The sequence below is a fragment of the Leishmania braziliensis genome, chromosome 19 (genome assembly GCF_000002845.2).
Source record: "Leishmania braziliensis MHOM/BR/75/M2904 complete genome, chromosome 19".
In the NCBI taxonomy this organism is placed as follows: domain Eukaryota; phylum Euglenozoa; class Kinetoplastea; order Trypanosomatida; family Trypanosomatidae; genus Leishmania; species Leishmania braziliensis.
In genome coordinates this window covers 200,387-224,937 of record NC_009311.2, presented here as the reverse complement: position 1 = coordinate 224,937, position 24,551 = coordinate 200,387, and the positions used below count along the sequence as shown (strand labels likewise).

The 24,551-nt window shown below is 58.1% G+C and overlaps 6 protein-coding genes across 6 annotated transcripts; all 6 read right to left on the bottom strand.

The window, feature by feature from the left end:
* Positions 1–2,907: 2,907 nt before the first annotated feature.
* Positions 2,908–4,047, bottom strand: LBRM_19_0670 (putative lipoic acid synthetase, mitochondrial precursor; the record flags this gene model as incomplete). Its single annotated transcript, XM_001564113.2, has 1 exon — positions 2,908–4,047. One exon carries the CDS (start codon positions 4,045–4,047, stop codon positions 2,908–2,910), a length of 1,140 nt encoding a protein of 379 aa, XP_001564163.2.
* A 2,284-nt stretch (positions 4,048–6,331) lies between these two features.
* On the bottom strand, positions 6,332–7,666 carry LBRM_19_0660 (conserved hypothetical protein; the record flags this gene model as incomplete). The annotated part of the gene is made up of 1 exon (XM_001564112.1): positions 6,332–7,666. One exon carries the CDS (start codon positions 7,664–7,666, stop codon positions 6,332–6,334), a length of 1,335 nt encoding a protein of 444 aa, XP_001564162.1.
* A 1,124-nt stretch (positions 7,667–8,790) lies between these two features.
* LBRM_19_0650 (conserved hypothetical protein) lies at positions 8,791–11,145 on the bottom strand (the record flags this gene model as incomplete). The annotated part of the gene is made up of 1 exon (XM_001564111.2): positions 8,791–11,145. One exon carries the CDS (start codon positions 11,143–11,145, stop codon positions 8,791–8,793), a length of 2,355 nt encoding a protein of 784 aa, XP_001564161.2.
* A 1,277-nt stretch (positions 11,146–12,422) lies between these two features.
* Positions 12,423–14,441, bottom strand: LBRM_19_0640 (putative intraflagellar transport protein component; the record flags this gene model as incomplete). Its single annotated transcript, XM_001564110.1, has 1 exon — positions 12,423–14,441. One exon carries the CDS (start codon positions 14,439–14,441, stop codon positions 12,423–12,425), a length of 2,019 nt encoding a protein of 672 aa, XP_001564160.1.
* A 3,159-nt stretch (positions 14,442–17,600) lies between these two features.
* Positions 17,601–18,359, bottom strand: LBRM_19_0630 (putative membrane protein; the record flags this gene model as incomplete). Its single annotated transcript, XM_001564109.1, has 1 exon — positions 17,601–18,359. One exon carries the CDS (start codon positions 18,357–18,359, stop codon positions 17,601–17,603), a length of 759 nt encoding a protein of 252 aa, XP_001564159.1.
* A 2,653-nt stretch (positions 18,360–21,012) lies between these two features.
* LBRM_19_0620 (RNA binding protein) lies at positions 21,013–22,191 on the bottom strand (the record flags this gene model as incomplete). Its single annotated transcript, XM_001564108.1, has 1 exon — positions 21,013–22,191. The coding sequence occupies one exon, from the start codon at positions 22,189–22,191 to the stop codon at positions 21,013–21,015; it is 1,179 nt and encodes a 392-aa protein (XP_001564158.1).
* Between the last annotated feature and the right edge of the window lie 2,360 nt (positions 22,192–24,551).

The following is a 24,551-nucleotide window of genomic DNA, read 5'->3' as shown; positions in this document are numbered from 1 at the left end:
CAGGGGGTAGAGAAGAGAACGGGAGAGGAATGAATACAAACCCAAGAGCGAAAAATCGACGGTGGGGAAGTGTATGGAGCGCAATTACGCAATGAAGAACACGCAAGCAAAATTAAAACGGTAAAACAAAAATAATGCGAGAATGCGTGAGGCGGCAGTGGTGATGGAGGTGGCGTGAAGGACCGCGACGGGGAAGGGGAGTGGTGTCCTGGTGATGTCCGAGTAGTCACCCTGTGGCCTAATCCCTTTCTTCCGGCCACTTGCCGTGGGCACACATTCAATTGAAAAAAATATATATATATGTACACTGCGCTATTGCGCTCCCGGAGAGGAAAAGGAAAAGAAAAAATAGAGACAAGAGCAGCGAGAGGGGAGGGCCTTCACTTCCGCTCCTGCACACAGACGCGTACGCCCACTTGCTCACCAGCACCACAGAGTCCAAGCGCCCCACTCGGAGAGGAAGCGAAAAGGGGAGAAAATGAAACCAAGCAAGAAGATAAACTCCACAAGAAGCACGCACGCATACACATGAACAGAAAAGGGCACAAACAGCCGCAGTGTAGCGAAGCAAAATTAAGCACGTAAACGAAAAGGAGGAAAAATCGTCGTCAGCCCCGCAGTTCGAGAGTCCAGAGAGGGGATGTATGCGAGTGTGGGCGGCTACAGTGTTTCGTCCTCCTACTTCAATCCAAACAACAACCGCAACAGCAGCAATGAGAAGCAAGAAGATGGAGAGAGAGAGAGGGAGGTGGATGGGGGAGAGACCGAGCGAACAAAGCGCCTACCTCGCAAGCAGCAAAGGGAGAAGCACAATACATCAACGAGAAGGCAGAGAAGGTCGCCAATCAGGACAGCAAAAAAAAAAATAACGATTTGTGCGTAATATGTAGATGTATAGCAACACCGTTCTACTGCTGCTGCTGCTGCTGCGGCGGCTTTTCCTGTTTGTGTGTATGGGCGTGTGAGCGTGTTGGTGTGCGTGTTTGCTCTGCCGTTTCGTTGTCTTCGCTGCTTTGCACCTCGCCCCTCTGCGGAAGGAAGAGGAAGATGCGTGCGCACAGAAGACGGAGGAGGAGGGGCAACACGGCCGTTAGCGTGCTGTGGCGTGGAGGTGAGCGAGTGGAAGAAAGACAAGTCCAAGATGCAACTGAAAAGAGAAAACAAATCAGCCGCCGACGCACACCCACCCACCCAGAGACACACACCAGCGTAAAAACACAGAGGGAGGGAGAGAAAGGTGGGGGAGGGGGAGGGGGCAGCAACAGCAACGAGAACGAATATATATGTGTATATATATAATGGTAAGGCAGAAACCCCCAAGTCGAAAAAGACAACCCAACGCTGATGCAATGGAGGCCTAAGAACAGAAGAAGAGGGGGAGAGAGAGGAGGAGGGTGGGGGGGAGGAGATCAACCAAATGAGACAATGAAAACGTTCCTGAAAAAAAAAAGGGAGAAGAGCGGAGTGAAGTGGATCCGCACAGAGGGTGGGCGTGTGTGGTGTGGGTGTGTGTATGGGCCCGAGGTATGCGTTACTTTTTTTCCGTCGTTGCGAGTGGCGTCTCCAGTACTGAGACGCCACTGACTTCCTCCAGGGCAATATGTGTACGGGAAGATTTCCGGAATAGGCGCGCCTGTGTACGCGTGTCCCCTTCGTTGTGCTGTCTCTCTCTCGCTCTCTCGCTCTCGTTGGCCTCTGGCTTTCCAAAATGCAAAGTACAACTGCGGCAACTATCCGTGTGTGTCAGGCCATCCACGACACAGCGTGCGTGCACGTCTGCAGGTTCCGAGATCTCCAACTGCAAGCACTTCGCGGGCGTTATCACACCAGCTTGCCAGTTGTACACACAACGCTGGGAGAAAAGGCAAGAGATGCAGCAGAGTGGCGGGAAGAGCAACGCGCTCAGAAAGAGGACGATGTGTAAGACGGGCTGCGCAGAAAGCGACGAGGAATGGGGCAGAGACGCGTGCGCAGGGTGCCGTTCGCTGCTCTTCAGTCGAGGTTGCTGAGAGGAAGGGGACGGGGGGGGGGGCGGTGAACAGGAAGAGAGAGAGAGAAGGCTGTCCCGATTTCGTGTACGTGTGTAGTGGGTTGCAGGGAGGTGACGCGTCCATCGAAGATGAAAGGATGGCAATCAAAAGACGCCAGAGAGGGGGAAGAGGAGCGGATTAGTAAAGTGGTGAACTACAATAGACACCTGTGAGGAAGAGCAGGTGCGCGTTACTGCTCTGCTGGCCAACAGCTGGTCCGCAACGCCGTGCGATGACTTCCTGCGAGTTTGCGGTAGACACGGATGCCCGTGAAGTGCCAAAAGGCCAAGTACCAGCAGCTCAGGTCAGACACGAAGAGGCAGCACAAATAAAAAGCAAATGAACACAACGCCAAAAGGGGGGCGGTGCTCAACACCTCCCCAACCCCAATGCTCACTTCCGCTGGGTTGGCAAAGGAGGAGGCCCGGTTTCCCCCTCAGTGCCATCTCGCTTGGCAAAGCATGCTCGCGACCCACAACGATGAGGTGGTGAGGGGCGGAGCACTGTAGCGCCCCGCCCCCTTTCCGACTCCCTTTTTCGAGGTATAAAAAAGCTTGGCCACAGTGCAAGACTACAGGAGTAAACAGACGCATCGAAGCCGAAGAACGAAAGAAAAACGCGACACGCACCATGCGCGGGCACACCAGCACACAACACACGGAGGAGCAGAACCAAACCAAACGAGAACGCACTTCTCTGTCTGTGCCGGAAAGGGGGGAGGTGGAGAGCTAAATGTTAGAGAAATCGCGCAACAACACACCACGCCGCACCAGTTCCACACCCAAAACACTATCACAAAGCAGCAGCAAGGGGATCAGCGACGTTGCTCCCTTCAGCCTTACCATCCAGACAACATACCCACCAAACGGGCACCTTTTCACGCGCCAGCAGCAACTGCATCGGCAGCGGTGACGGCCTCCATGGTCGTTGCACCCTTGGCGTTCTCGCGCTGCTTCACAATGTTCTTGATGTAGTACTCGCCTGCCCTGTAGGAGCTGCGCACCATTGGGCCTGAGGCACAGTAGAGGAAGCCCATGCTCATCGCCTCCTTCTCCCACATCTCGAACTCCTTCGGGTGGGCATAGCGAGACACCTTCAGGCGGGTGCGTGAGGGCTGTAGGTATTGGCCAAGGGTTACCGCTGACACACCAGCCGTGCGCAGATCACGCAGCGTCTGCCGCACCTCTTCCTCTTCCTCGCCGAGGCCGAGCATGATGCTGCTCTTCGTGAGCATCTTACCATTCGTCCATTTCGTGACGTGCTCCAGTGTTTGCAGTGACTGCTTGTACGTGGCGCGGTGGTCACGTACGCGCGGCGTAATGCGCTCTACGCACTCGATGTTGTGCGCATAGACGCTCAGTGGGGTAGCCGCTAACTGCTCTACCACCTTCAGGTCACCGTGGAAGTCCCCGACGAGGGCCTCCAGCATCAACTCCGGATTTTGCTCCTTAATGGTGCGGATGCAGCGGCTCACGTGCGAGGCGCCACCGTCAGGCAAGTCGTCGCGGTCAACCATCGTCATTACGATGTAGTCCACACCCATCTCGTGCACGGCAGCAGCGACCTTCTCTGGTTCGTCCGGATCCAGCGGAGGTGGGCGACGGCTTGTCAGCACAGAGCAAAATCGACACCCCCGAGTGCAGTGCGAGCCCATCACCATAATGGTGGCTGTCGCCGTTCCATTGTCCTCGCCGCCGCCCCAGCACTCCCCAATATTAGGGCACTTGGCCTCCTCGCACACGGTGGAAAGCTTCTTCTCGCGCATGCTGCGACGGATGCGGTTGAACCGAGGGCGGTGCGTCATACCCTTCGGCACATTCAGCTTCAACCACGGCGGGAGCGGCTCACTACCTCGCTTGATAGGACCAATGGACGCCGCCACCGGCGTGATACCCTCTGGCAGCTCCACAAAGCTCTCCAAGTCGCTCATGCCCGTCTTGTCCGACTGCAGTTTCTTGCGGAAACGCTCCAGAAAGATCTGCTTGTATTGCGGATCCTTCTTGTCCACATCTGTCATGAGGTTGCTTGTCGCATTCGAGAAAGCAGTGGCATCAGCAGCGGCAACCGGCAAGACGCAGGTCGGTACAGCCGTGATGCCGAACAGAGCAGAACAGCGGCGCAGCATTGACCTTCCTGCTCTGCTGTTTTACCTCCTTTGATGTGTGTCGATTCGGGCTGTTGCGTTTGTTTGACGTATTTTGTTTTCCTATGAAAAATGATCAAGTGGAAAGGGGGAGAGCGAGCTGCTCAGAGAGCAGACAACTCGGCAAAGAGAGAAGAGGGGGGGGGGGGAAGGAGGCAATCTGAGATGCGCCGCTGACGAGGGACGGGGCCCGCTCATGTGTGCGTGTTTTGGGGGGATTGTTTGGGTGTGTGCCGTTGTCCTACCTCTCTTCTTGTCTCTTCCTCCGCCTCCTCCCGTCACTCACTGTTTTCCTTCGTGTTTCGCTTGTTAGGGTCAACGGGAAACAATCAGAACAACAGCACTACTGAAGTTAGCGACTGAGCTGGCGATGGAAAGCAGCGACAAAAGAGAAGCGGCGGCGGGTGGTAGTGATGGTGTCAGCAGATGAATCGGATGTTCCGCCTCGGGCACGCATGTGTCGTGGCGCACACGGACGTGGTTAGCGCGCACTTTAACTCAAGAGCGTCCCCGTAGCGTATGCACAAGAGCGAAACAGGAAGAAGAGCACACAATGAGTGCCTCCGCTTCTGCAAAAGTGGTAAGACACCAACACGCAAGTCAACTTCTACGAGGTGAGCGTGTGGCAGTGAATACCAACGGAGAGCAGAAACAGATGAGGGGAATCTAGAAGAAGAGGGAAAGTGTGTGTGGCGTGATGCAACACGCGAGAGAGGCGCCCCAATGGTGCTATGCGTCTCTCTTGTTTGAGCCTGCAGCTCGTACCTTTGAAGGGTCAGAAGAGAAGAGAGAGAGGTGGCAACGATGCTGCAGTTGTGCTGCTACCGAATACCCTACTCGAGTGCACATCAGCACAGCAACAACAAAACGGCAACACCGCTTGCTGGGTGGCACACAGGTCAGACGTGCTCATTCAATGCGGGGCGATGTCGGTGGAGGGAGGGGGGGGAGGAAGAGGCGAACGACAGGCGGAGAAAAGAGAACGAATGGGTGCGAGGGAGGGGGGGACGCATGGAGAAGTGAAACTAAGAGGGCGAATAGCCAGGGAGGAGGATCATAGAATAGCGGTTAATACAGAAAGCGCGTGGATTCCTTTGGGGCCGCGTGGGTGCACTAGTGCCACCAGACAAGCCGGTATCCAGCAGCGAAGATGTGCATGTGCGTATGCCCCCTCAGAATGACTGGCTTTTGCACCCTTTTGCAGGGAGTGAAGAGTTGGGGGGTGAACGACACCTTAGCCCGCATCCGCCGTACGCGCGACGCCAACAGAGCAAGCATATTCGCTGCTCGAAATCCTCTCCTGCCACACCACAGCGCCTCTCCACACATCTGCTGAGATATCTTGGTCGCTCACAGATCCCAGCCGCTTTTTTCCTCGATTGGGCAGAGAGCAGAATCGCGCAAGGGTCCACCGCTTTATCGTTCGTTGCTGTTTCTCTTCCCTCGCGCTGCACGTTGGCTTTGCCTGGGGAGGCCGTGCGTTTTGTTTTCTCCTTCGCAGCTGATCTCGTCGTCAAGACGGAAGAGGCAGACGTACAACAAAGTTGGAAGGAAAGACACGAAGTACACACACGTACGCATACGTGTGTGTATGGGCAGAACTACGAGTGTAGGAGATTTAATGTACATACGCCTCTCCCGCACCACCACCACTACCACCCCCGCTTGGTTGGGCGCCGGTTGCACACATTGGAGCACATGAACGCTGAGGGGTCAAAATGCCACCACTACGCCGTCTTCTTTATTTCGGAGAGTGGGGGGGGGGGAACAAAACGGGATGGGTGAACGTGAGTCGAGGAAGAGAGGCGGCGGCGGCGGCGTCCTTGACGACCATCAACGTCGGCCGTCAGTTACCATCTCCCTTTCTCCTTTCTCCTCACCTCCGCGTCTCCCTCTCCTGATTGCTTCTCCTGTGATGCTCAAGCGAAGTGACTCGCGTTGACGGTCCCGCCACCACTGTAAAGTATGAAGCGCTCCGCATGGCAGCCCCCCTCGTCCCTGAGAGCCGTCGCCTCTGGCAGACAAAAATGCTGCTAAGGCACCTACACAGAGAAGACGCGGTGTGTGTGTGTGTGTGCGTGTGTGAACCAACCCAGCTCCAGCAGTGCGTCATCCACCGTGGGCGCGTCTGTCTGTTGCCCCATCACACCATCATGTCTCACGCTGGTGACGCCACACGAACAGACTTGACATCCTTGATACCCTGCTTTGCCAAGTTCGCGCGCAGCAGCGACTCCAGGGTAGCTTCGTCGCCGGTGTCCTTTATGAGCAGGTCGTTCTTGATCTCGTCCTTGGTCACTCGCCCGTTCGTGTGAACCACCTCCACTCGTCTGCAGGACGTGTTTTCGCAGCTGCCACGGCCGCCGCTCATATGCCAGATGTTACGCAGCACCAGCTCGAACGTGTTGTCCAGTGGAATCTCAAAGGATACATCGGCGAAGAAGTCGGCGAAGCGAGCCTGCGTGATGTGCGTTGTTGGCCTACGGGCATCCCACTGGGCGGCGAAGGCGGTGCGTGCTGCATCCGCACTCACGGAGCCCGACTGCACTGCCGGCAGCTGCTCTACGTCAACCCACTCAACCAGCTTATCGAGACGGACAACGCCGTCAGGGCTCAGAGAGCGCAGGAGGCCATAGGCACTTTCAACAAGGTCGGCCCGGCGGCTGTTCATCTCTCCTCGAACAGCATCAACGATTGCTACGTACGGCGCCGTCTGACTGCCCTCGTGGTCAAAGTAGCGCAACAGCGCCACGCACTCAGCGGGGACGGCGGTGACACCGGCAGCGGCGAAACCCTCCAGCAGCTCCTTGGCATTGATGTAGCCGTTGGGGTCAGTGCACGCATCGGCCAACGCCTTGCGGAGGGAGCAGATTACGTTGCCCGGAAAGGCACTGACGACAGCACATGTCCCGGCAGTGCCATCCGGCGACTCCTGTGCCAGTTCTAGTTGCCGTCGAAGGCGTAACAGCACGCCGGTGGACTGCGACGACGGTTTGCCGCCCAGCACTGGCGGCACGTACGCCTTCACCTCCTGCCGCCGCACATTGGGGTGGATGTAGGTGGTCTTGAAGGTACTCTGATGGGTACTCTGTAGGGTTTCCTGCCATGCGGGGTCTAGGTGGGGCTGGTGGGCCGGGTACGAGCTCTCCGTATGGTCCTCAATGGCCATGAAAGTCTCCTGAGAGAATTGTGTGCGATCGCACGGGGCGGCGCCGGACGCGGAGGCACTGAAGCCGGCCGGTGTCGCGACGTTCTGCACCATCTCACGGTACGTTGTGCTCCACGGCGTGCGCAGACTGGATGCAACAAGCGCCTTGCCGTCGTAGTACCCTGCGTCGAAGCGCTCCTCACTCCAGTTGCCCATTAGTGTACTGGTGCCATAGCCGCCTGTCTTAAGATGCGTCCCCGGGAGGTAGCCGCGGTTCTTGGGCTGGTTCTGGGCCATGGACAGGCGCTCGCTGAACCGCTCCTTCTTGTGCTCTCCTCCTATCATTGCGAAGGCGGCGACACGGGTGATGTTTGACAGCGGGGGGGGGGGAGGGGGAGTGCGATGCACGTCTCGTGAGAGAGTGGGGGAGGTGGCAGGGGCAGTGGATGTGGAGACTCACCCCTTACGCCCTTGGTCACTTCTGTTAATTGGTGGGTGGGGTGGCGATGGAAGAAGGTGATGCTGAAGTGCGGGCAAGAGACGGCCGAAAAGACCGGTGGACGTAATGAGGTGAGCAATGCGATCGTGCAATGGCAACTCTTCCTTGAAAGAGAGAGAGAGAGAGGAGCGCAGTGAACAAGTGAACGACTCAACTTGTCTCTGCAGTGTTTGTGTGTGTATCGAAATCCACCTGTGTAGTGTGTCGGTGCGACGTCGAGCGCGCGTCACGAGTGAATGCAAAGGTGCAGAGTACAAAGAGAGCGAAAATGATGCGCGCACTGCTCAGCACAGCAGAGGAAGACACGCTGGGTTGCAGAGTGTCGCGGACGTGGCCATCGACAGCCCACGCATGCAACACAGAAGAAACAGAGATGGGTGAGGTGAAACGCGAGGAGGGAGATGCACTGGAATCATATCAATCGCCTTTCGGCTCTCTTGGGGGGGGGGGGGGGGGAAGAGAGAGGAGGAAAACGAGCGGGGTCGGGGGTGGGGCATTTGTCGCCCCTGCGTATCTGTGTCGCTTCCATCAGCTAGGCGTCATTTCTCTTGCCTTTTGCAGTCCTCTACTTGGCCGTGGCGGCGGCGACGGTTCTCGTATAAAAGCGCGGGTAGGTTCGGCTTGCATCTTGAGCCCCTGTGGGCCTACACACGCGACCCCCCCTCCACACACACACACACACGGCACAGTCACACCCTCCCCACCCCACCACCCTGCGGGCTCTCCCCGATACACACACACGGGCACAGAAGCGACAAGACGAGCACACAAGAAGGTGTGGGGAGGCGGTTCATGGGCACTCTAACGTTTACATCGAAACTGCACTTGCGCCACATGCAGAGAACATGGAGGGGTGGTCGACAACGGTGACGATCACGCCGAAGCAATTTTGGCACGGCCACTGGCCGCGGTAGCGACACCGCATGACCCACTCCGGTTGCAGTGCACTTGACATGGGCGGCGTGATACTCTACGCGTACGGCCTTGCATTTGGCCGCTCCAACTCCTTGGCGGCCTCCTGCTTCACCTTCTCCTCAATCACTGCCCAGTCGATCTTCACCTTGCCGGACAGATCCTTGAACGGGGCAAGCGTCTCCTTCTGCGAGACCTCCTGCAAGTAGCGCTCCCGGCGGCCCAGCACCGTGTCCAGGTGCGTCTTGCGCTCCTTTGCAATCTCCAACGCCCGCTCCCACCTGAACAGACGCGTGCACATGTCGATGCAGCGATAGACGAGGCCGGCCTGCAGCAAGATGCGCTCCGCCTCGGCAGGGCGGTGCTGGAGCAGTGCAAGCTCCGCCTGTCGCGCCTCCGGAGTCGGGATGCCCTTGATGTAATGAATGTACCGCACCTTGGCCAAGTCGCTGAGAGCACCGTAGCCGATCTCGGCCACGTTCAGCTCGCCGGCTCGCAGCGCTAGCGCGGTCAGCACCGCCCACAGTAGTTGGTCCTTTAGGAACCGCGCAAGTCGGGTGGCGCCTTCCCAGTTGTTCTTCTGCGTGACAAGCTGGAAGATCATCACTGGGTACGGCGAGACAGGCAGCGTCAGCAGAGCGCCGTCGCCGCCGCGCCGCACCAGGACGCGGGTGTGATGGAAATGCGTGATACGGTCGTTCCGCGTGAACTCGACATGGCCGTCATCACGCACGGTCTTGGTGAGTGACAGCAAGTCGCGATCAGTGAAGATGGTGGAGGGGTAGTACCACGTTGCGAAGTGACCGTCGGCGATGGCGACGAGGGTCTCGTGGGCGTCGTGCCATGATACGCTGGTCGTCATCGTTGACAGCTTATGGAAGCCAAGCTTGGTGTGCACTGGGCCAAAATACAAGTCGTTGTTGCGGTCAATGAAAGCGATCTTGCGGTCGTGTAGGGAGCCCGACTGGGAGAGGTGAACCGACACGATGTCGAGATGGTGGGCTACGGAGGCGTCGTCGAAGAGTTTGCCACTGCTGACGTCGAAGAAGAGGATGTGACTGGCGTCGGCCGGGTCGCGCATCGCAACCGTGTCCGGGGACAGGGAGAGCAGGTTTATCGTCATTATATCCGGCTTCAGAGCGACCTGCAGACGCAGCACGCTGATCTGGCGGCCCTCGTACGAGAACACTTGCAGCCCTTGACTGCAGTCGGCCAGCAGGAACTGGCGTAGTCCCAGAATGATCGAGATGACGGGGTCGCGCAGGTCAAACTGCACAGGCGCGTTCAAGCGGTCCATGGAGTAGCAGCAGCACTGTGTCGTTGTGCACACGACCAGGTAGCCGCAGCCCAGCTCTACCTTGATGACCTTGTCTGCTAACTCAATCTCCTGCACTGTGTCCTTGACCACATCCTGCACAGTAAGCCGTCGGCTATCGAGAAGGGTGACGCTGTACGGGCCCCAGCTCACCTTGCGGTCAACAATCTGGGCAATGCTAAGCGCACCAGTGCCGTTGCCGAGAATCATCTGCGTGCCATCTGGCATCCAGTCTAGCGCCATTGCGCTGCCCTCGGTGGTGCGCTCGTACGAGTGGCTCCAGCCAGTCTTGTCACACACGCGCACGTTCATGAAGGAGCCGACAGCGAAGCTCTCGCCATCTGCGGCAAAGCGCACAGATGTGATGGGGTGCTCGCCAGCGGCAGAGACAAAGATGCTGCAGCCATGCGGGTCCCACACCTTATACACGCCGTCCTCGCCACCCGTCACGATCATGCCGCTCATGCGCGACCAGTCCGCGCACAGTACGACACCTTTGTGCGCCTTCCACTTGATCTGCTTCTTCATGGCGGGGTTCAGAGGCTTGATGACCACGTCGCTGCCGACGGCGTACAGAACGCAGTCGCCGCCCAGCTCGGTCGCCTCCTTGCCCCAGCACAGCGCGTTGATGCACCGGCCCACGTTGGCGAGAGTCGTGCGAGGGATCCCGGCCTGCGACCACACCTTCACGCACCCGTCCTCGCCGGCCGTAATGATGGAGGAGCCGTCGGCGGCGTAGACCGTAGCCGTAATGCTGCCGATGTGCGCCTCGATGGTCCGCTCGACTCGCCCGCTCGCCGTGTTCAGAAAGGAAAAACTGCCATCGGCGCACGCTACAAGGCAGTTGTCGCGCCCCTCACGCGTCTCCGCTGCCGCGCCACGGGCCAGACGCGCCCCACGCCCTGCCGTCGGAACCCATGTCAGGAAGGTTACACAGCTTTCGAACTCCTTCACCACCCCTAGAGCCTCCCCATTGGCGTTCCACCGACGAACAGTGAAGTCGTCGCTACCACTGATAATGTCGCCGTTTAGGGAAACAGCGACAGTTGTGCACGCCTCGCTGTGGCGCTCCTTCGCAGATGTGATGTTGAGCCGCATCTGGTCTCTCAAAAAAAAAAAAAACGCGTGTCTATGCCGGTGTGTGCGTGTGTGTGGCCCAGAGAGGGGGTGGCTCTGAGCTGGCCTTCCGATACGAGGCCGTCACGTGGCGAGCGAGAAGGTGGTAGAGACACGGATAGATAGGGACGATGGCGCTTCTTGTGAGGGCCCCTCCTGGGTTGTTCTTCTTTCGCTTGTGTTATACGTGCTGCCTTGTGATGGACGCGGTTTCTAGCTGAAGCTCCTCGTGAGGCGGCGGAGGAAGGCTGTGGGGTTACTCCCGGTTCGACTCCTGGACGTATGCGCTTCGTTTGCTTGTGTGTTTCCTCTTGTGAGAAACACCAATAGAAGGGGGATGAAGGCGAGGTGACCGGGCAACGGGTCGAGAATCAACGGAGAGAGTAGCAGGCGTAACTGAATCGCTGGCGGGTGCATGAATGAACATGAGAAAAAGAGGAATAAGAAGCCACGAAAGGGGCTACGGTCGTCTTCACCGTTGCCCCCACCGCTCTCCCACCCCAACCCACAAAGTGCCGCCATTACTGGCATCACTTCTTTCCACGACGCCACACCGGTAGCAGCCGCACCTGGTCCGGCGGCGACCGCCGTCATCCCAGCGGTTGTGCCCGCCCCGTTATACAATCGGCAAACGCTTGCAGCGACTCTGTTGATGTTGCTTGTTGAGTTGTACCCTCTTTCTTATTCTTTCTGGCCTTGTACGTCCTCGTCCCCCCTTGGGAGGATGCCTCCATCATCTCCCTGTGCACTGCTTACGTGCTCATGGATCCGTGTGGGGGTGGCGAGCCCTCCTCTCTACATCAGAAAATGAAAGCGCCCCCTCCCGCCACATCATGCAGTGTTCCCCGCCCCCTCCCCTCCCCTCTTCATCACCACCCGCCCAACTCGTTTTCCTTCTATACCGTCTTTGAGTGGCTTTGCCACACGCAGTCACACACCCACCCACCCACCCACACACCCACACACACACACACACACACAGGCGGGCAGGCGGAGAACAAGGAAGGGGCGGCATGCACCCGCATGTACCAGCCCAACCACGGCGCGTGCACAGCCCCGCAGGATGCACAGAACTGCGAGAGCGACATCCAATGTAAGAGGAGAAAGGGAAGGAGGGGAGACTCCGCGAAGGGAGGGGGAAGGGGACACACACGCAAGGATAATGTCAACGGCGAGACAAGAGAGCAACGACAACAAAAACTGCGCTCGCTAGGGGGAAAACGAGGGCGAATTACGCTCCTCCAAACGCCCCTTCTGCGCTACAGCTCCTCCAGCGTATAGAGGAAGTTGCGGGTGTTGCCACCGCCACTGCCACCCTGCTCACACACGCCGCGCAACTGGTTGCCTTGAATGACTGCTAAAAACACGTAGATAATTTGCTCTCCATTGACGGCGTCTAGCACGACGCCCCATTCCATCGGGTACTCACGCTCACCTGGTGGCTTGATGTCGCCCTCGATACGCGCCTCTTGTGCACCGAAGCGACTCGAGTCTCGCAGCAGTTGAAGGTGACCCTCGATGGTACCCTTGGCAAAGTCCGCCTCCAGATAGAGGCTCCAGCGAGGATTCTCATCGAACGGGGTTGCGTCACCGGTGCCGTCGTTGCTGACGCGAATCACGCGCATCATGTTCTGAGCAGCGGCAGCGGCAGCGGCGTTATCTGCCCCGGCCTCCCCGGTGGTGCCACCAAGTCTGGCCTCCTGCGACGCGACGGGGCCATTGTTTACTTTCTTATAGTCTACTACCTGGCGGAACACGTAGTCGAGCAACGCGCGCGGGTCACGGTTGCGCGGGCTGCGCAGCTTCTTCGTCACTCCCATCACCTCCGCCGCCTGCAATATGTAGTACTCCACGTCGTCCGCCTTGCATTTATTCGTGAGCTGGCTGAGTCGCACCCGCTCTGGCGCGAACTCCTCGTCCAGGTCGAAGAGATCCAGGCCTGGAGCAGGTGGGTCGCGGTGAATCGCCTCGAAAACCGCGGGTTTCACCGGTGGCAGTGGCGTCTGGAACTCTGGCGGGATTAGTGTCAGCGGCTCGACCTTCACTGACAGCTTTGAGTAAGTGTCCACTACATCCGGTATTTTGTCCGTGTCTATCTTGAATGAGTCTAGCTCGAACAGCTGCGTAAAATCACGGGGCAGCTCCTCGTGTTGCTCTACAGCCACGCGCAACCGTTCGGAAAGGGAGGCAGTGTCGGGTAGGTGATGATAGTCTGTAATATCCGGCTCGTCGGCGTCGATCTGGTTCAGCTTCAGCCTGTGGTTGAGGTAGTCAAAGAGGACAGAGGCGAGCGCGCTGTTCTCCTCTTTCTCAATCCAGGCGTCATCGAAGAGTTGCGCCGTTCCGATCAGCAGCAACTTCCCCTGCTTCTGACGGCCAAGGTGCTCGACCACCTTTGGGCACTCCCACGCCGCCGCGATCGGGCGGTTCAGCGGGTACGCCATGAAGCCGCTGCTGAGCAGCGGAATGGCGGGTCGCTGTACGTTGAAGGTGAGGCCGTACGGATACACAAAGACCAAACTGGTGGCCTCCAGCTCGGCCTCCTCGCCAGCCATGGCCACCGTGCCACCCGCAGGGGGACCCTGCGCGAGTAGCGTCGCATTTGTTGCCTGCCCACCACCGAGCGTACGGTTGAGCGTCGTAAGTGTAGAGCCGAGGCCCATGGTGGACGTGGTGCCCTTCGCCACCGCACTGCCCGCCCCGCCACCGAAGGCGCTGCGCGGCAATCCGCCCACAGCGCCGAACACGTTCTTCCCAGCAGCCTTGTTGATAGCGCGGTTCGTGATGCCATTGGTCACCCGTACCTCCTTAGGATGCAGGTAGCGGTGCAACACTGTGCGCACGACGCAATCTTCGTTGATGGTAATCCCTGTCCAGTCCTCGAGAGCCTTATTGAGGTAGGAGTACTGCCCCCCGTGGCCGTCGCCTAGGAGGATCATGACAGAACCACCGCCCTCCACGTACTGCCGAATTACCTTGATGTCCCCCTCGGAGAAGGGCGTCTGTGGCGCAGGGAAGAGGACGATGTCGTTGGCGCTCAAGCGGTCCAGCGTGATATCCTCCTTGTTCATGTCTACCGTGCCGCCTTGCCGCAGTTTTCGCGCGAGGTGCCGGTACCCCTTGTTTGGGTGATACTGCTCCTGGCGGCATGTGTTGAAGCACAGCTTCGTGTGCTGCGTCGGTGGTGGCGCGGCGGCAGCTTCGCTCTTCCCGTCGGCAGCCGGGTTCAGCCACATCTCGTTCACTTTACCGCGGTTGGCTGCGGTTATCTCAGTCATGGCAAGACTAAAGCAGGAAATATTTCGTTCTACGTATGGAAAGGATACTTGGAAAGGGGGGGGGGGGGGGAGGCGCTCTCTCCGCGAGGGAAAGCGAAGCCTCTCTTCTTCAAAGCCACAACAAACACAATCGCGCCACTCAACAAAACCCCACGCCGGGAAAGCAGGATGGGGAGCGGAGGCTACAAAAGAGAGACAGCGAGCGAGAGGCAGTGGAAACAGTGGCGATGATCTGCACGCAGTAGCCTCGATGGGGTCTGTGTGGTTTCTGCTGCTAACGTGGAGGGTGGAGTGCAGCCCGCGCTCGCCAACTCGAGTATTTTTTTTTTTGAGGGGGGGGGTGATGAGGTGAGTCTCGTTTCTTGAAATGGGAAACCGCCTTCACGATGAGTAGCGAAGGCAGCTGCCGAGAAAGAAAGACACGCAGACACCTGCGGTTCAGCACGCCAGCGCACGTGCGGCATGTGCGCATGGGTAAGTGAAGCGGGGTGGTGGGCGATGGAGAAACCAGGAGAGAGGGAGCAGCAGAGGAAGAGAAAGAGAGGGTGAAGGAGTACGTGGGTGCGCGTCTGCTGTGAGCGATCCAGAAACAAAGAACGAACGAAATACGCACCCACACACACACACACTACACCGAAAGCAGCACCCTTTGCTTTTTTTATTCCTGATAGTCCAGTCCGAATTGCATAGCGAATTCTAAGCGGGATGGTAGGAGGAAGGAGGCGAGACACGGAGATGCGGCAGCGAGTGCGCTGAGTGTCCATCGTTATTCGAGTTTCCCTAAATATGAGCGCAATATCCCCGACGCATCGTCACCATTAGTCTTTACGTACAACTACGCCACCGGTGGGAGAAGAGGGCGGGTGGGTGGAGAAGACACCGATGATCAGAAGGAAGACGAGGGAGAAGAGAGTGGGGGAGACGCCACGCACACGCCCTCGATGCTGGGAAGCAAGGCGGAGCACACAAATAAAAAGGAGCAGAGAAAACGCAAATGACGGCGTGCTGCCCTTTCCCACTCGTCTCTCCACTTTACCGATTCCCATCGCCTATTTTTGCGCCTTCAACCCCCTCCTGCGGCACCTCATTCTCAACATGCAGCCCCCTGCCATACAACACCAGCCACACTCCGCTCTACCGCCGGCCAGCCACAGGCCCACCCGGGTGCGGTGCGGCGCAGCCGTGCACACGCCCTTACAGCAATGCGCCGACTCAGCCACCCGAGCACCGCCGCTGCCTCAGACTCTGCCCATCCCTCGTGGGCGGCGTGGGCTCCCCGCACCACTGGGACAGCGGGGGCCGCGTGAGGTTTGCTCGAGTCACGCCGACGCTCGGCCAACCACATGGACGCTACAAGCGCCTTCACGGTCGCAGGCCGCTCCGGCGCAGCGCCGTCCAGCACCGGGTCGCCGACATCAGCAGCGATGCACCGCTCTGACCTCCCCGCGCCGTAGGCACTTGGCCCTGCCACCGCCAGACGTGGCGCAGCATCGGCAGGGATAGGGGAGCTGCCTGGCCGCACCACACAGAGTGGGCATTGGAACCCGATACCACGCACTGAGGTGTGCCCTCCCACCGTGATCAGGGGGGGGGGGGGTGTTACAACAGAGAAACCTAACGATCAAAGAGAACTGTAGGCCTGACAAGTGGCCTCCGCTGAGGACATCAGTCTTCCAGCAGCCACACCACGCAGGCACGCCGGGCACCAGCTACCACCAACATAAACATGCAGACGAGAAGTCAGACACTCGCAAGTCGAGTAGACCTACACAACAGTGGCGAGGAATGAATCCAGCAGACAGAGATGCGGTAAGAACAAGAAAACGAATGAGGAGAAACGAAGAGAGCTTAGACATACCTATAAGCGCCCGGCGGAAAGACAAAAGCTATCGCACCTGCACACTCTCGCGCGCGAGCTGCGTTCATTCTTTTCTTTGCCGCACCACGACAACCACCGGCGTGAAAACTTCCGCCCTTCCTAACTTCAACATACGGGCAGATATGCTCACACACACACGCACACACACACACGTTTGGGACACTCCCACAGCAGCTGGAAAAGTGGGCATCTCTAAAGATGCAAGACGAGAGACAGAGGGGGCGGGGGGGCGAAGAAGAGCAACACCGACAGACGCATCCACAGGAACGGCCAACACGCAACCGCCATACTCACATACGACCGCGGTGGTGAGACAAACCAAAAGAAAGTGGGCTCCGCGCATAGCACATGTCGCAACACGGAAACGGAATGGTGAGATCACCAAGCAGGCGCACGTGGCGTGTACTGGAAGAGGTGGAGTAGTTGCGGCACGCTGATGCATGCACAGATGTCGAGGTGAGTCAATCTGAAAAGCGCTCATCAGTCACTGCTTCCAACCAAGAGTCCGTGCTGTGTTGCACCCTCGTCAAGTTCGCGCCTGTCGTTCTTCTTTTCACTGCGTGAGTTGAACTACGCTTTAATCAAGACTCCTGTGTTGTGCGCATCTGTGTATAATGTGAAGCTAACGACATCTGGGCGTTAGGGCGGGTGCACACACACTGGCGCGTGCACCGTCACTCTCCTCCTCCCACTCTTGCACAGATCCCCCCCCTCACGCACGCTTGCTCTCCGTCATTTTTCATCCATTACTGAGGAAGAAAGCGATGAGATGAAGAAAACAAGGCGGAGGCACGCACCTGAACGGCGGAACAGGGAGACGCGTTGCCGTATTAAAGCGAATAAATGTTGCACGTACATAACGAGAAGAAAAAGAAACGACGGAAGAGGGACGGGGAGGATGAAGGTGAGGGAGAGCCCAGATGAGGTAAGTAGCGATGACGAGGTGAGCAGAGGCAGAAGGGTGGGGTGGGTGAACGCGCCCCGATGAACACCACCACCAAAGGAAAGAACGAGAGAGGGAGAGCAAACACCATAAACACACACACACACACACACACACACACACACACAAGAACAGAAAGAGGAGGCGTGGCCATCACGAACCCACAATCGAGAGCAGCAGAAAACGCGGAATAAACAGAGGAAGAGGATGCAGGAGAGAAAGAGGAGGTGACACACAAACACAATTCTTTCATGCCGTTGTGAAGTCCCGCCCTTAAGCCTTAAGGTGTACGTGCGAACGTGTGTGTGTGCGCGCGCGCTCAACCGTTCCACACTGACTACTGCATCTTCTCGGGGAGCTCGTGGGTCTTGGTGATCTCATGCTCTCCATTCGCCAGCTCGTAAAAGGTTACAAGACCGAAGATGATGAAGAGCACGCCACCAAGAACGTTCACTGTCTTCATGGACACGCGTTGTGCGACGAGGTTACCGCACAGAACAGCGCCGCCGGTGCAGATGGCGTGGCCGAGAATACCGCCAACGGTGACGCCGTACGGGCTCTTCGCGGCGGCCAACGCAATGGTGGCCAGCTGGCTACGGTCTCCCCATTCGGCAACGAAGGTTAGCGTGAACGCCTCTACCATGACAGGGTTCAGCAGCGTGCGCCAGCGACGAGCCGGCGCGCTCATGTAGGTGGACGACGCCACGCTACCGGTCTCGGCTGGATCGTTCGGGTCGCGACGGCGCAAAGCCGCTGCAGCCTCCGACATCTCGTCCTCGCTCTCTTCGTCATTAGCCTTCCTTCGAATCAGCTCGTCGTAAAGAATCTTTCCGCCGAACACCATAAAGAGCACCACCGCCAACATCTGTGTCACCTGTACAGAGAGCAGGTTGGGCACCACTACGCCCATCAGTGCCGACAATACCGTCATTGCAGCGAGAGCACCGAGCGCGCCAATGTATACCGTCAGCTTTGGGTGACGCATCGCCATGAGACACGCGATGAAGAAGGTCTTGTCCCCAATCTCGCTCACAAGAATCATGGACAGCGACGACAGGAAGCCATCAAGCAGGTTCGTCGACTTGCGGGTGTCCATTTTCTGGCCTAAGGAGCTGCAAGCTGCGGGGAACGGGGACTCAATCTATGCGCCGAAGTGTACTGCGGTGTACTGCTTTTCGAGCGCAGGATGCGAATGCGAATGCGGAAGTCGACTCTCTTCTTTTGTGTGTGTGTGTAGGGAGGGGGGGGGGCGTATTGTCTATGTGGCGCGTGCAGAGACAAGAGAAAGGCTCAGCCAGACGTCGCGTCTGTGTATCGCTCTCTTCAAGCTCGGGTGCGTTGTGTGCTACGATAATGACTCCTGATTTTTTCGCTTGGAAGAACCGCAGAAGGAATGGAGATGAGGGAGAGGTGTCGTTTTGGCGATGTCGCTGGGAGTCGATGCTGCTGTACTGGAGGCGCCCCGTGGTGTTGCTGTTCTGCTTCAATTGCTGCGCACGCATAGGGGTCTCATACAGGGGCAGAGCACACATGCACAAACAAGTCAAGGCAAAGCGTTACACACACCAACATGTCCAGTGTACTTCAAGTGGCGTTTCCACCCAGATGCACGCGTTGTGGCAGAATGTGTGCCGGTGTGTAATGGTGTGTGTGTGTAGAGGTAGAGAGAGAGAGAGAGAGCGAGACATGGCGAGCAGGTCAGGAAAAGGGAGTGGAAAGGGCATCACATGAGGGTGTAAGGCCGTGGGAAAAGGTAAGGATGGAAGGGGGCCACGCATGAGCGGCCATCATCAGTTGTATGCACGAGTACGTAGGGCACATACACACACAAGCAGGTACGAGGAAAAGGAGAAGCACGCGGGTGCCACCATCCATGTACGCGGGCATAGGCGCAGCAGGGATGATGGGCAGCTGAGAAGCCGACGAGCAGCAGAGAATGCATGCGTTTGCTTGTGCGCGCGCAAGGTCTCACCACCTTCCTCTTCCATTTCTCACGCAGCAAGGGTCACGGGGGATACGATGACAGCTTAAATGGATGCTACAGGCCAGCACCGTTCCTCGCCATTCTCACCATCGCCATTCCTCGCTGTAGATCGGTACGGTACATCTCCTCGGCGCTCTCCTGCTCCTTCTATGCCTTTTTCTTTTGGCCTTTGCGTGTGTTGCGGCTGCCTCTTTTGATTTCGCTTTTTTCAGGCTCCTTCAACAAAACACAACGGTTGGTGAAAACCCAACTGGAAGAAGATCCGCAAGACACGCTTCATTGCCTCTGCTGCTGCGCTTTTCCCCCAGCTCCAGCCGCTTTCTTCTCCCTCTCCGCCCACACAACGCCTATCGCCCACAGCTCCCCATCACCACCACCACCAGTTGCGGGTAGAGTCAGAGCACGGCAAGCACTTGCAAGCATTAAGAGAGAGGCGCACGAATGGAGCGAGGGGTGCCACCATACGTACAAAATATGCCAACCTGCAAATACCGAGGCGTGCACAGTGGCGAGGGCTCACGGGGTTGCGCAGAGTCCGCCGATCCAAACCAGCGAGGGATACCAATCCACAGAGGGAGAGAGGAGAAACACGACAGAAGGTTCACCAGAACAGGAGAGTTTCCCTCTCTGGCAGTCACTCCTCACCATCTGCGCAAACCTCGCGGCTTTCTCTAGGGATCAAGAGAGACAGATCACGACACAGGAAGTCTCCTCCGTTCTCCCACTCCACACGCCTCCCCTGCACAAGCCTGCACACGTCAATACCAACAAGACGATTTACTTGGCAACATTAACAGCAAACGAGGGACGGCCCTGAAACAAAAAAAGAAGAAAAAACGCCGTTCAGCGCCCTCGTTCCACCACGACCCAGTGAACCAACAGACGCGCACAACAACGGCAGCCCACCTGTGTCTCGGTGCGGTGCTACAGGCTAAATCCCGGACCGTCTAGGACCAACCGACAGCCGTCGGATCGGGCCATGCGCCTCGCGGGCTCCTCTCGTCCCTCCTCGCCCCCTTCCCGCATGCGTGCTGCGCGATCGGCGCCACAGACAGGCCTGCTCCGCGCACATGCACTGCGGGCTCGGTGGATGTGCACTTCTCGGCGCCTTGTCCGTCCATCACGCGGGCCCCGTAGACCTCTGGGTGCGGTGTTTGGACGCGATACGCCATGCCAGCTGCGGCCGATAGCACGCACGCACGCGGTGCTCGCGCCACCAGATCCCGGGGCCTGCCTCAGGGCGACGTTGTTGCCTGGGGAATGGGGCTCGCCGTCTGCAGCTCCCGTCCCCGTCGATGCCACGGGGGGTGTCTGGAGGGCCTGCCCGCATGCGCCGCGACAGGCGCGACGTCGCGACTAGTCTGTGGCAGCAGGGGCACTCCGCCTTCCCCGGAATCCGCACCCCATCGACAGGCGTGGGGGTGTCGGGCCGAAGGGGCCCGTGTACGCGCATGGGCCCGCGCACAAAGAGCCCGTCGCGTGTGGTTATTGACCATAGCAGGAAAGAGGAGCAAAAGAGGCGATCGGCCGCCCTCCGCCCACTCTCGCCACTCCGTCCCTGCCGTGTCAGCGTGAGTCCCTCAAACCCCCATCCTCTGCGCACCGAGCCAAAAAAAAAAAACGCAAATCGCCCACTGTCATACGAAGGAGAGGGGGGAAAGAGAGAGCGAGAAAGACTGGAAGAAACGTACACACGATAAGAAACGCCGGGGAAGAGAGAGAACGAGAGAGGCAACACACACACACACATTCCGCGATCTGCCCATTAGTCTTTGTCTGTTGCGGCACCTATAGCGGAAGCATAAGAGGGCTTCCTGATTTCCCGCGGCGCAACGTCTTCTGTGGCCTCTACAGCCGCCGCTTCCACGTCCGATACATACTCCGGGGGTTTGCTCCCGCTTTGCCTTGACGCCTCCGCGCCAGCATCCGCTGTCTGGCTTCTGTTCGCGTTGTTTGCACAGCCAGCCGCCCTGCTGTGGATGTTGTTATTGTTGGCATGGTTGCCACACTGGTGGTGCTGATGGTTGGCGAAGCTGCGAGGGTTCTGGTAGACGGGGTTGCGGGGGTCAACGTGCAGCTCCTTGCAGGTAGAGCCAAATCGACACTTGCCCTTTATGTGGTTCAGGCACGCCTCGTAGGGGTAGTTGGCGAACGTGCAGTCGCCCTCGAAGTTGCAGAGGCCGTACACGCGCAGGCACGGGTGCAACCTGCCCGTGCCCTCGTTGTTGTTGCTCGGCTTGCTGTACTTGGCACCGCCACTTCGATCATAACGTGGGCCAGTGTAAGTGGGGGTCATTGTTGTCTCAATCTCGCCACGGCCGCTAGCGCCACCCGCGAGCCCGCCGGGGCCGGAACCCATCTCAGTGTGATGCATATTGCACACCGACGAACCTTCCCCGGCCCAGTGAGAGTGAGGCCCATTGCTGTCGACGCAGCTTCCCACCAGCGGCGCACGGTTCGACAGTTGCGGTACCTCCACCGTATGCACACCCTTCAGCAGCTCTGCCAGACGGCGCAGCGAGATGTTGTCCACTATCACGTCCGTCAGCTCCTCCTTGGTTTGCTGCGAGTAAGCCTTGCTGTTTGACTTTCTGCAGTCGCTTAGGTAGCGAGTGAGGTCGGTGCGCTCGTAGGTGTAGCCGTCGCTGGCCACCACCGGGTCCTTCACCTCGGCGTAGCGGCGCACGATGTTCTCCACCTGCTGCAATGTCGCGCCTGCGCTCTGCAAGCGGCGATAGGCAGCGTCGCGTTCGTCGATGATTTTGTTGTAAATCTCTCGATTTCTCTCCAGTACCTCGCGCAGCGACATGGCGAGTTCCGACGAGCGGTGCATATCTCTGCTCTGATCGTCCAGCAAGTTCTGAAGCGTCTGAGTCGCCTCCCACATGAGCTGGGGTGTCTGTGTCGGGTACGTCCGACCATAAAACACTGGAATGGTGTTCATCTTCTTTCTCAGTCTAAAGGCGCTCGGTGTGTTCTTTCAAATCGAGGAGTAGAGAGAGGAGGCAGCAGTATGACACTGAGTCACGTCTCTTCGTAGCTTTAGGGGAAGAGGGGTGAGGGGGGGGACAGATGTTCTCGGGAAGGCAAACAAAGGAGAGAGAAAACCCTGGGGAAGGGAGGAGCGAGCAAGAGCGACTAAGAGAAGGAAGAACAAAAGGGACGAGACACAGGGAGAGGAACGGTGCCTGGGGCGTAAACGCAAACGGCGCAGCGGCAACTCACAGCAGGATAGAGCGGAAGGCTGGTGTGTTTTGTCACTCGCTTGCTCGAGTAGTCAACTACGAGCCAAAGACTCCTTCAAGAGAACTCCGCGCTCGACACCGAGAGGCAGAGAACGTGTGCGCGGTGCAGAGGTGTGACTTGGGTGAGATGATGGTCTGGGAGGATGTGTGTTGGTGCATGCCTGGGTGTCGGTCGATTCAGCCTTTTTTCGTTTGCTTGCCTCTCCCTAAGCTTCGTGTTTTGCTGTTTGTTGAACACCGTGGAAGACTCAAGGCAGCTCTTGTTCCATTTTCGAATGAACAATAGAGAAGGTGAAAGAGGGCGTGCGTACGTGGGCAGAAAAGTGAAATCTGCCCCACCCCCTTGTTCGTTCGTCTGTCTGCCTGTCGGTCGGTCGGTCTCGCTCTCTCTCTCTCGGTCTGAGTGCTCGTGCTTGCTTGTCGCGATCGAAATGGCCGCGTGCGTTGAACAACACAGGAACAGCGCACGCCAAAAGCGATCACAGCAGAATGGAAAGATGGCGGTGGTGGCGGTGGTAGGGGGGGGGGGGGCGGTGGATGTGGTCGCTAGTGCGCAGAGTTGTTGTGAGCTATGTCATGGAAGTACGCTTGCGTGCGTTTCCTGTGCGTTCGCGCTGTGGGCGGGGGAGGGAGGGAAAGGGCAAGCACGCTTAACGCGACTCCCTTCCTCAATGTCTGAAGTGAAATGAAGAACAAGAGGAGGCAAAAACAGGAGACGCGGCGGGCGAAGCGCGCCATGGAGAGTGGCAAAACGAGCACTTCGATATGCTCCTCCTCATCACATCGCTTTCCGGCTCTCCCTCCCTCTTGCGTTCGTGTCGAACGCTTTCACACCCAGCGAAACAAAACCTGCCGCAACTCAGATTCGCTTCCCCTGTCCTTTCTGCCTTCCAACCTCTCGCAACTTGGAGAGAGAAGCGGATAAACAGGTGCAATCGTGGAGAGAAGTATTGTGCTTTAGGACTCATACATCACGTAGCACCCATGTCTGTGTTGGCGAGTGTGGGTAGGTGCGAGCAGGTCGGACGCACCGGGCATATGTGCATTGAATGTGCACCACACAAGATTCGCTCCTGAGTCCTTTGTTGGAACCTGTGCTTGCTTCTCACTTGCTGTCGACCCAAAGCCAGTGCTCCGCTTTGGCATGCGTTGCCTGTATCGTAGTCGTTAAAAGGGAACGAAGATCGGAAAAAGCACAACCCCGAATAATCGAACACACGCACACACAGCAAAGAGGGGAGGGAAAGGGCAGCTTGTGCCTCTCACACCTTCCTTCACCCGATCGCCTCCACATCCATTTTTTTCCCTTTCCCCATGCATTACTCAAGGCGAAGAGAGAAAGAGAGAGCAAAAAAACGCACGGGCCCATCACACAAGAAGGCCACACAACAGTCGACGCGCACGCACAGTCCAGCATCGGAGACAACGTAAGAAGTACGCCCACTTTATGCGCAATGCGAAATGGCAGAAAAAAACGTGAGAGAAGTCAGCAAGACAGTGTGAAGCAGGCCGACAACGGCACAGCGTAAAACACAACGAAACCACGAGAAATGCACGCGCCATTACACCCCCACTCTCAGCCCCACCACGGAGAGAGAGAGAGAGCAGCAGCAGCGAGGCATCCACCCACGCCGCTTTAAAACACTGACATTCTCTTCAAAGAGTACAACAACAGAGAGAATGGGGGGCAAGAGAAACGGTGAACACTCACCGAACATCAACCAGTAACAATGACTCAGGCGAGAGCCTACGCCCAGCGCCCTCGTTCCACCACGACCCAGTGAACCAACAGACGCGCACAACAACGGCAGCCCACCTGTGTCTCGGTGCGGTGCTACAGGCTAAATCCCGGACCGTCTAGGACCAACCGACAGCCGTCGGATCGGGCCATGCGCCTCGCGGGCTCCTCTCGTCCCTCCTCGCCCCCTTCCCGCATGCGTGCTGCGCGATCGGCGCCACAGACAGGCCTGCTCCGCGCACATGCACTGCGGGCTCGGTGGATGTGCACTTCTCGGCGCCTTGTCCGTCCATCACGCGGGCCCCGTAGACCTCTGGGTGC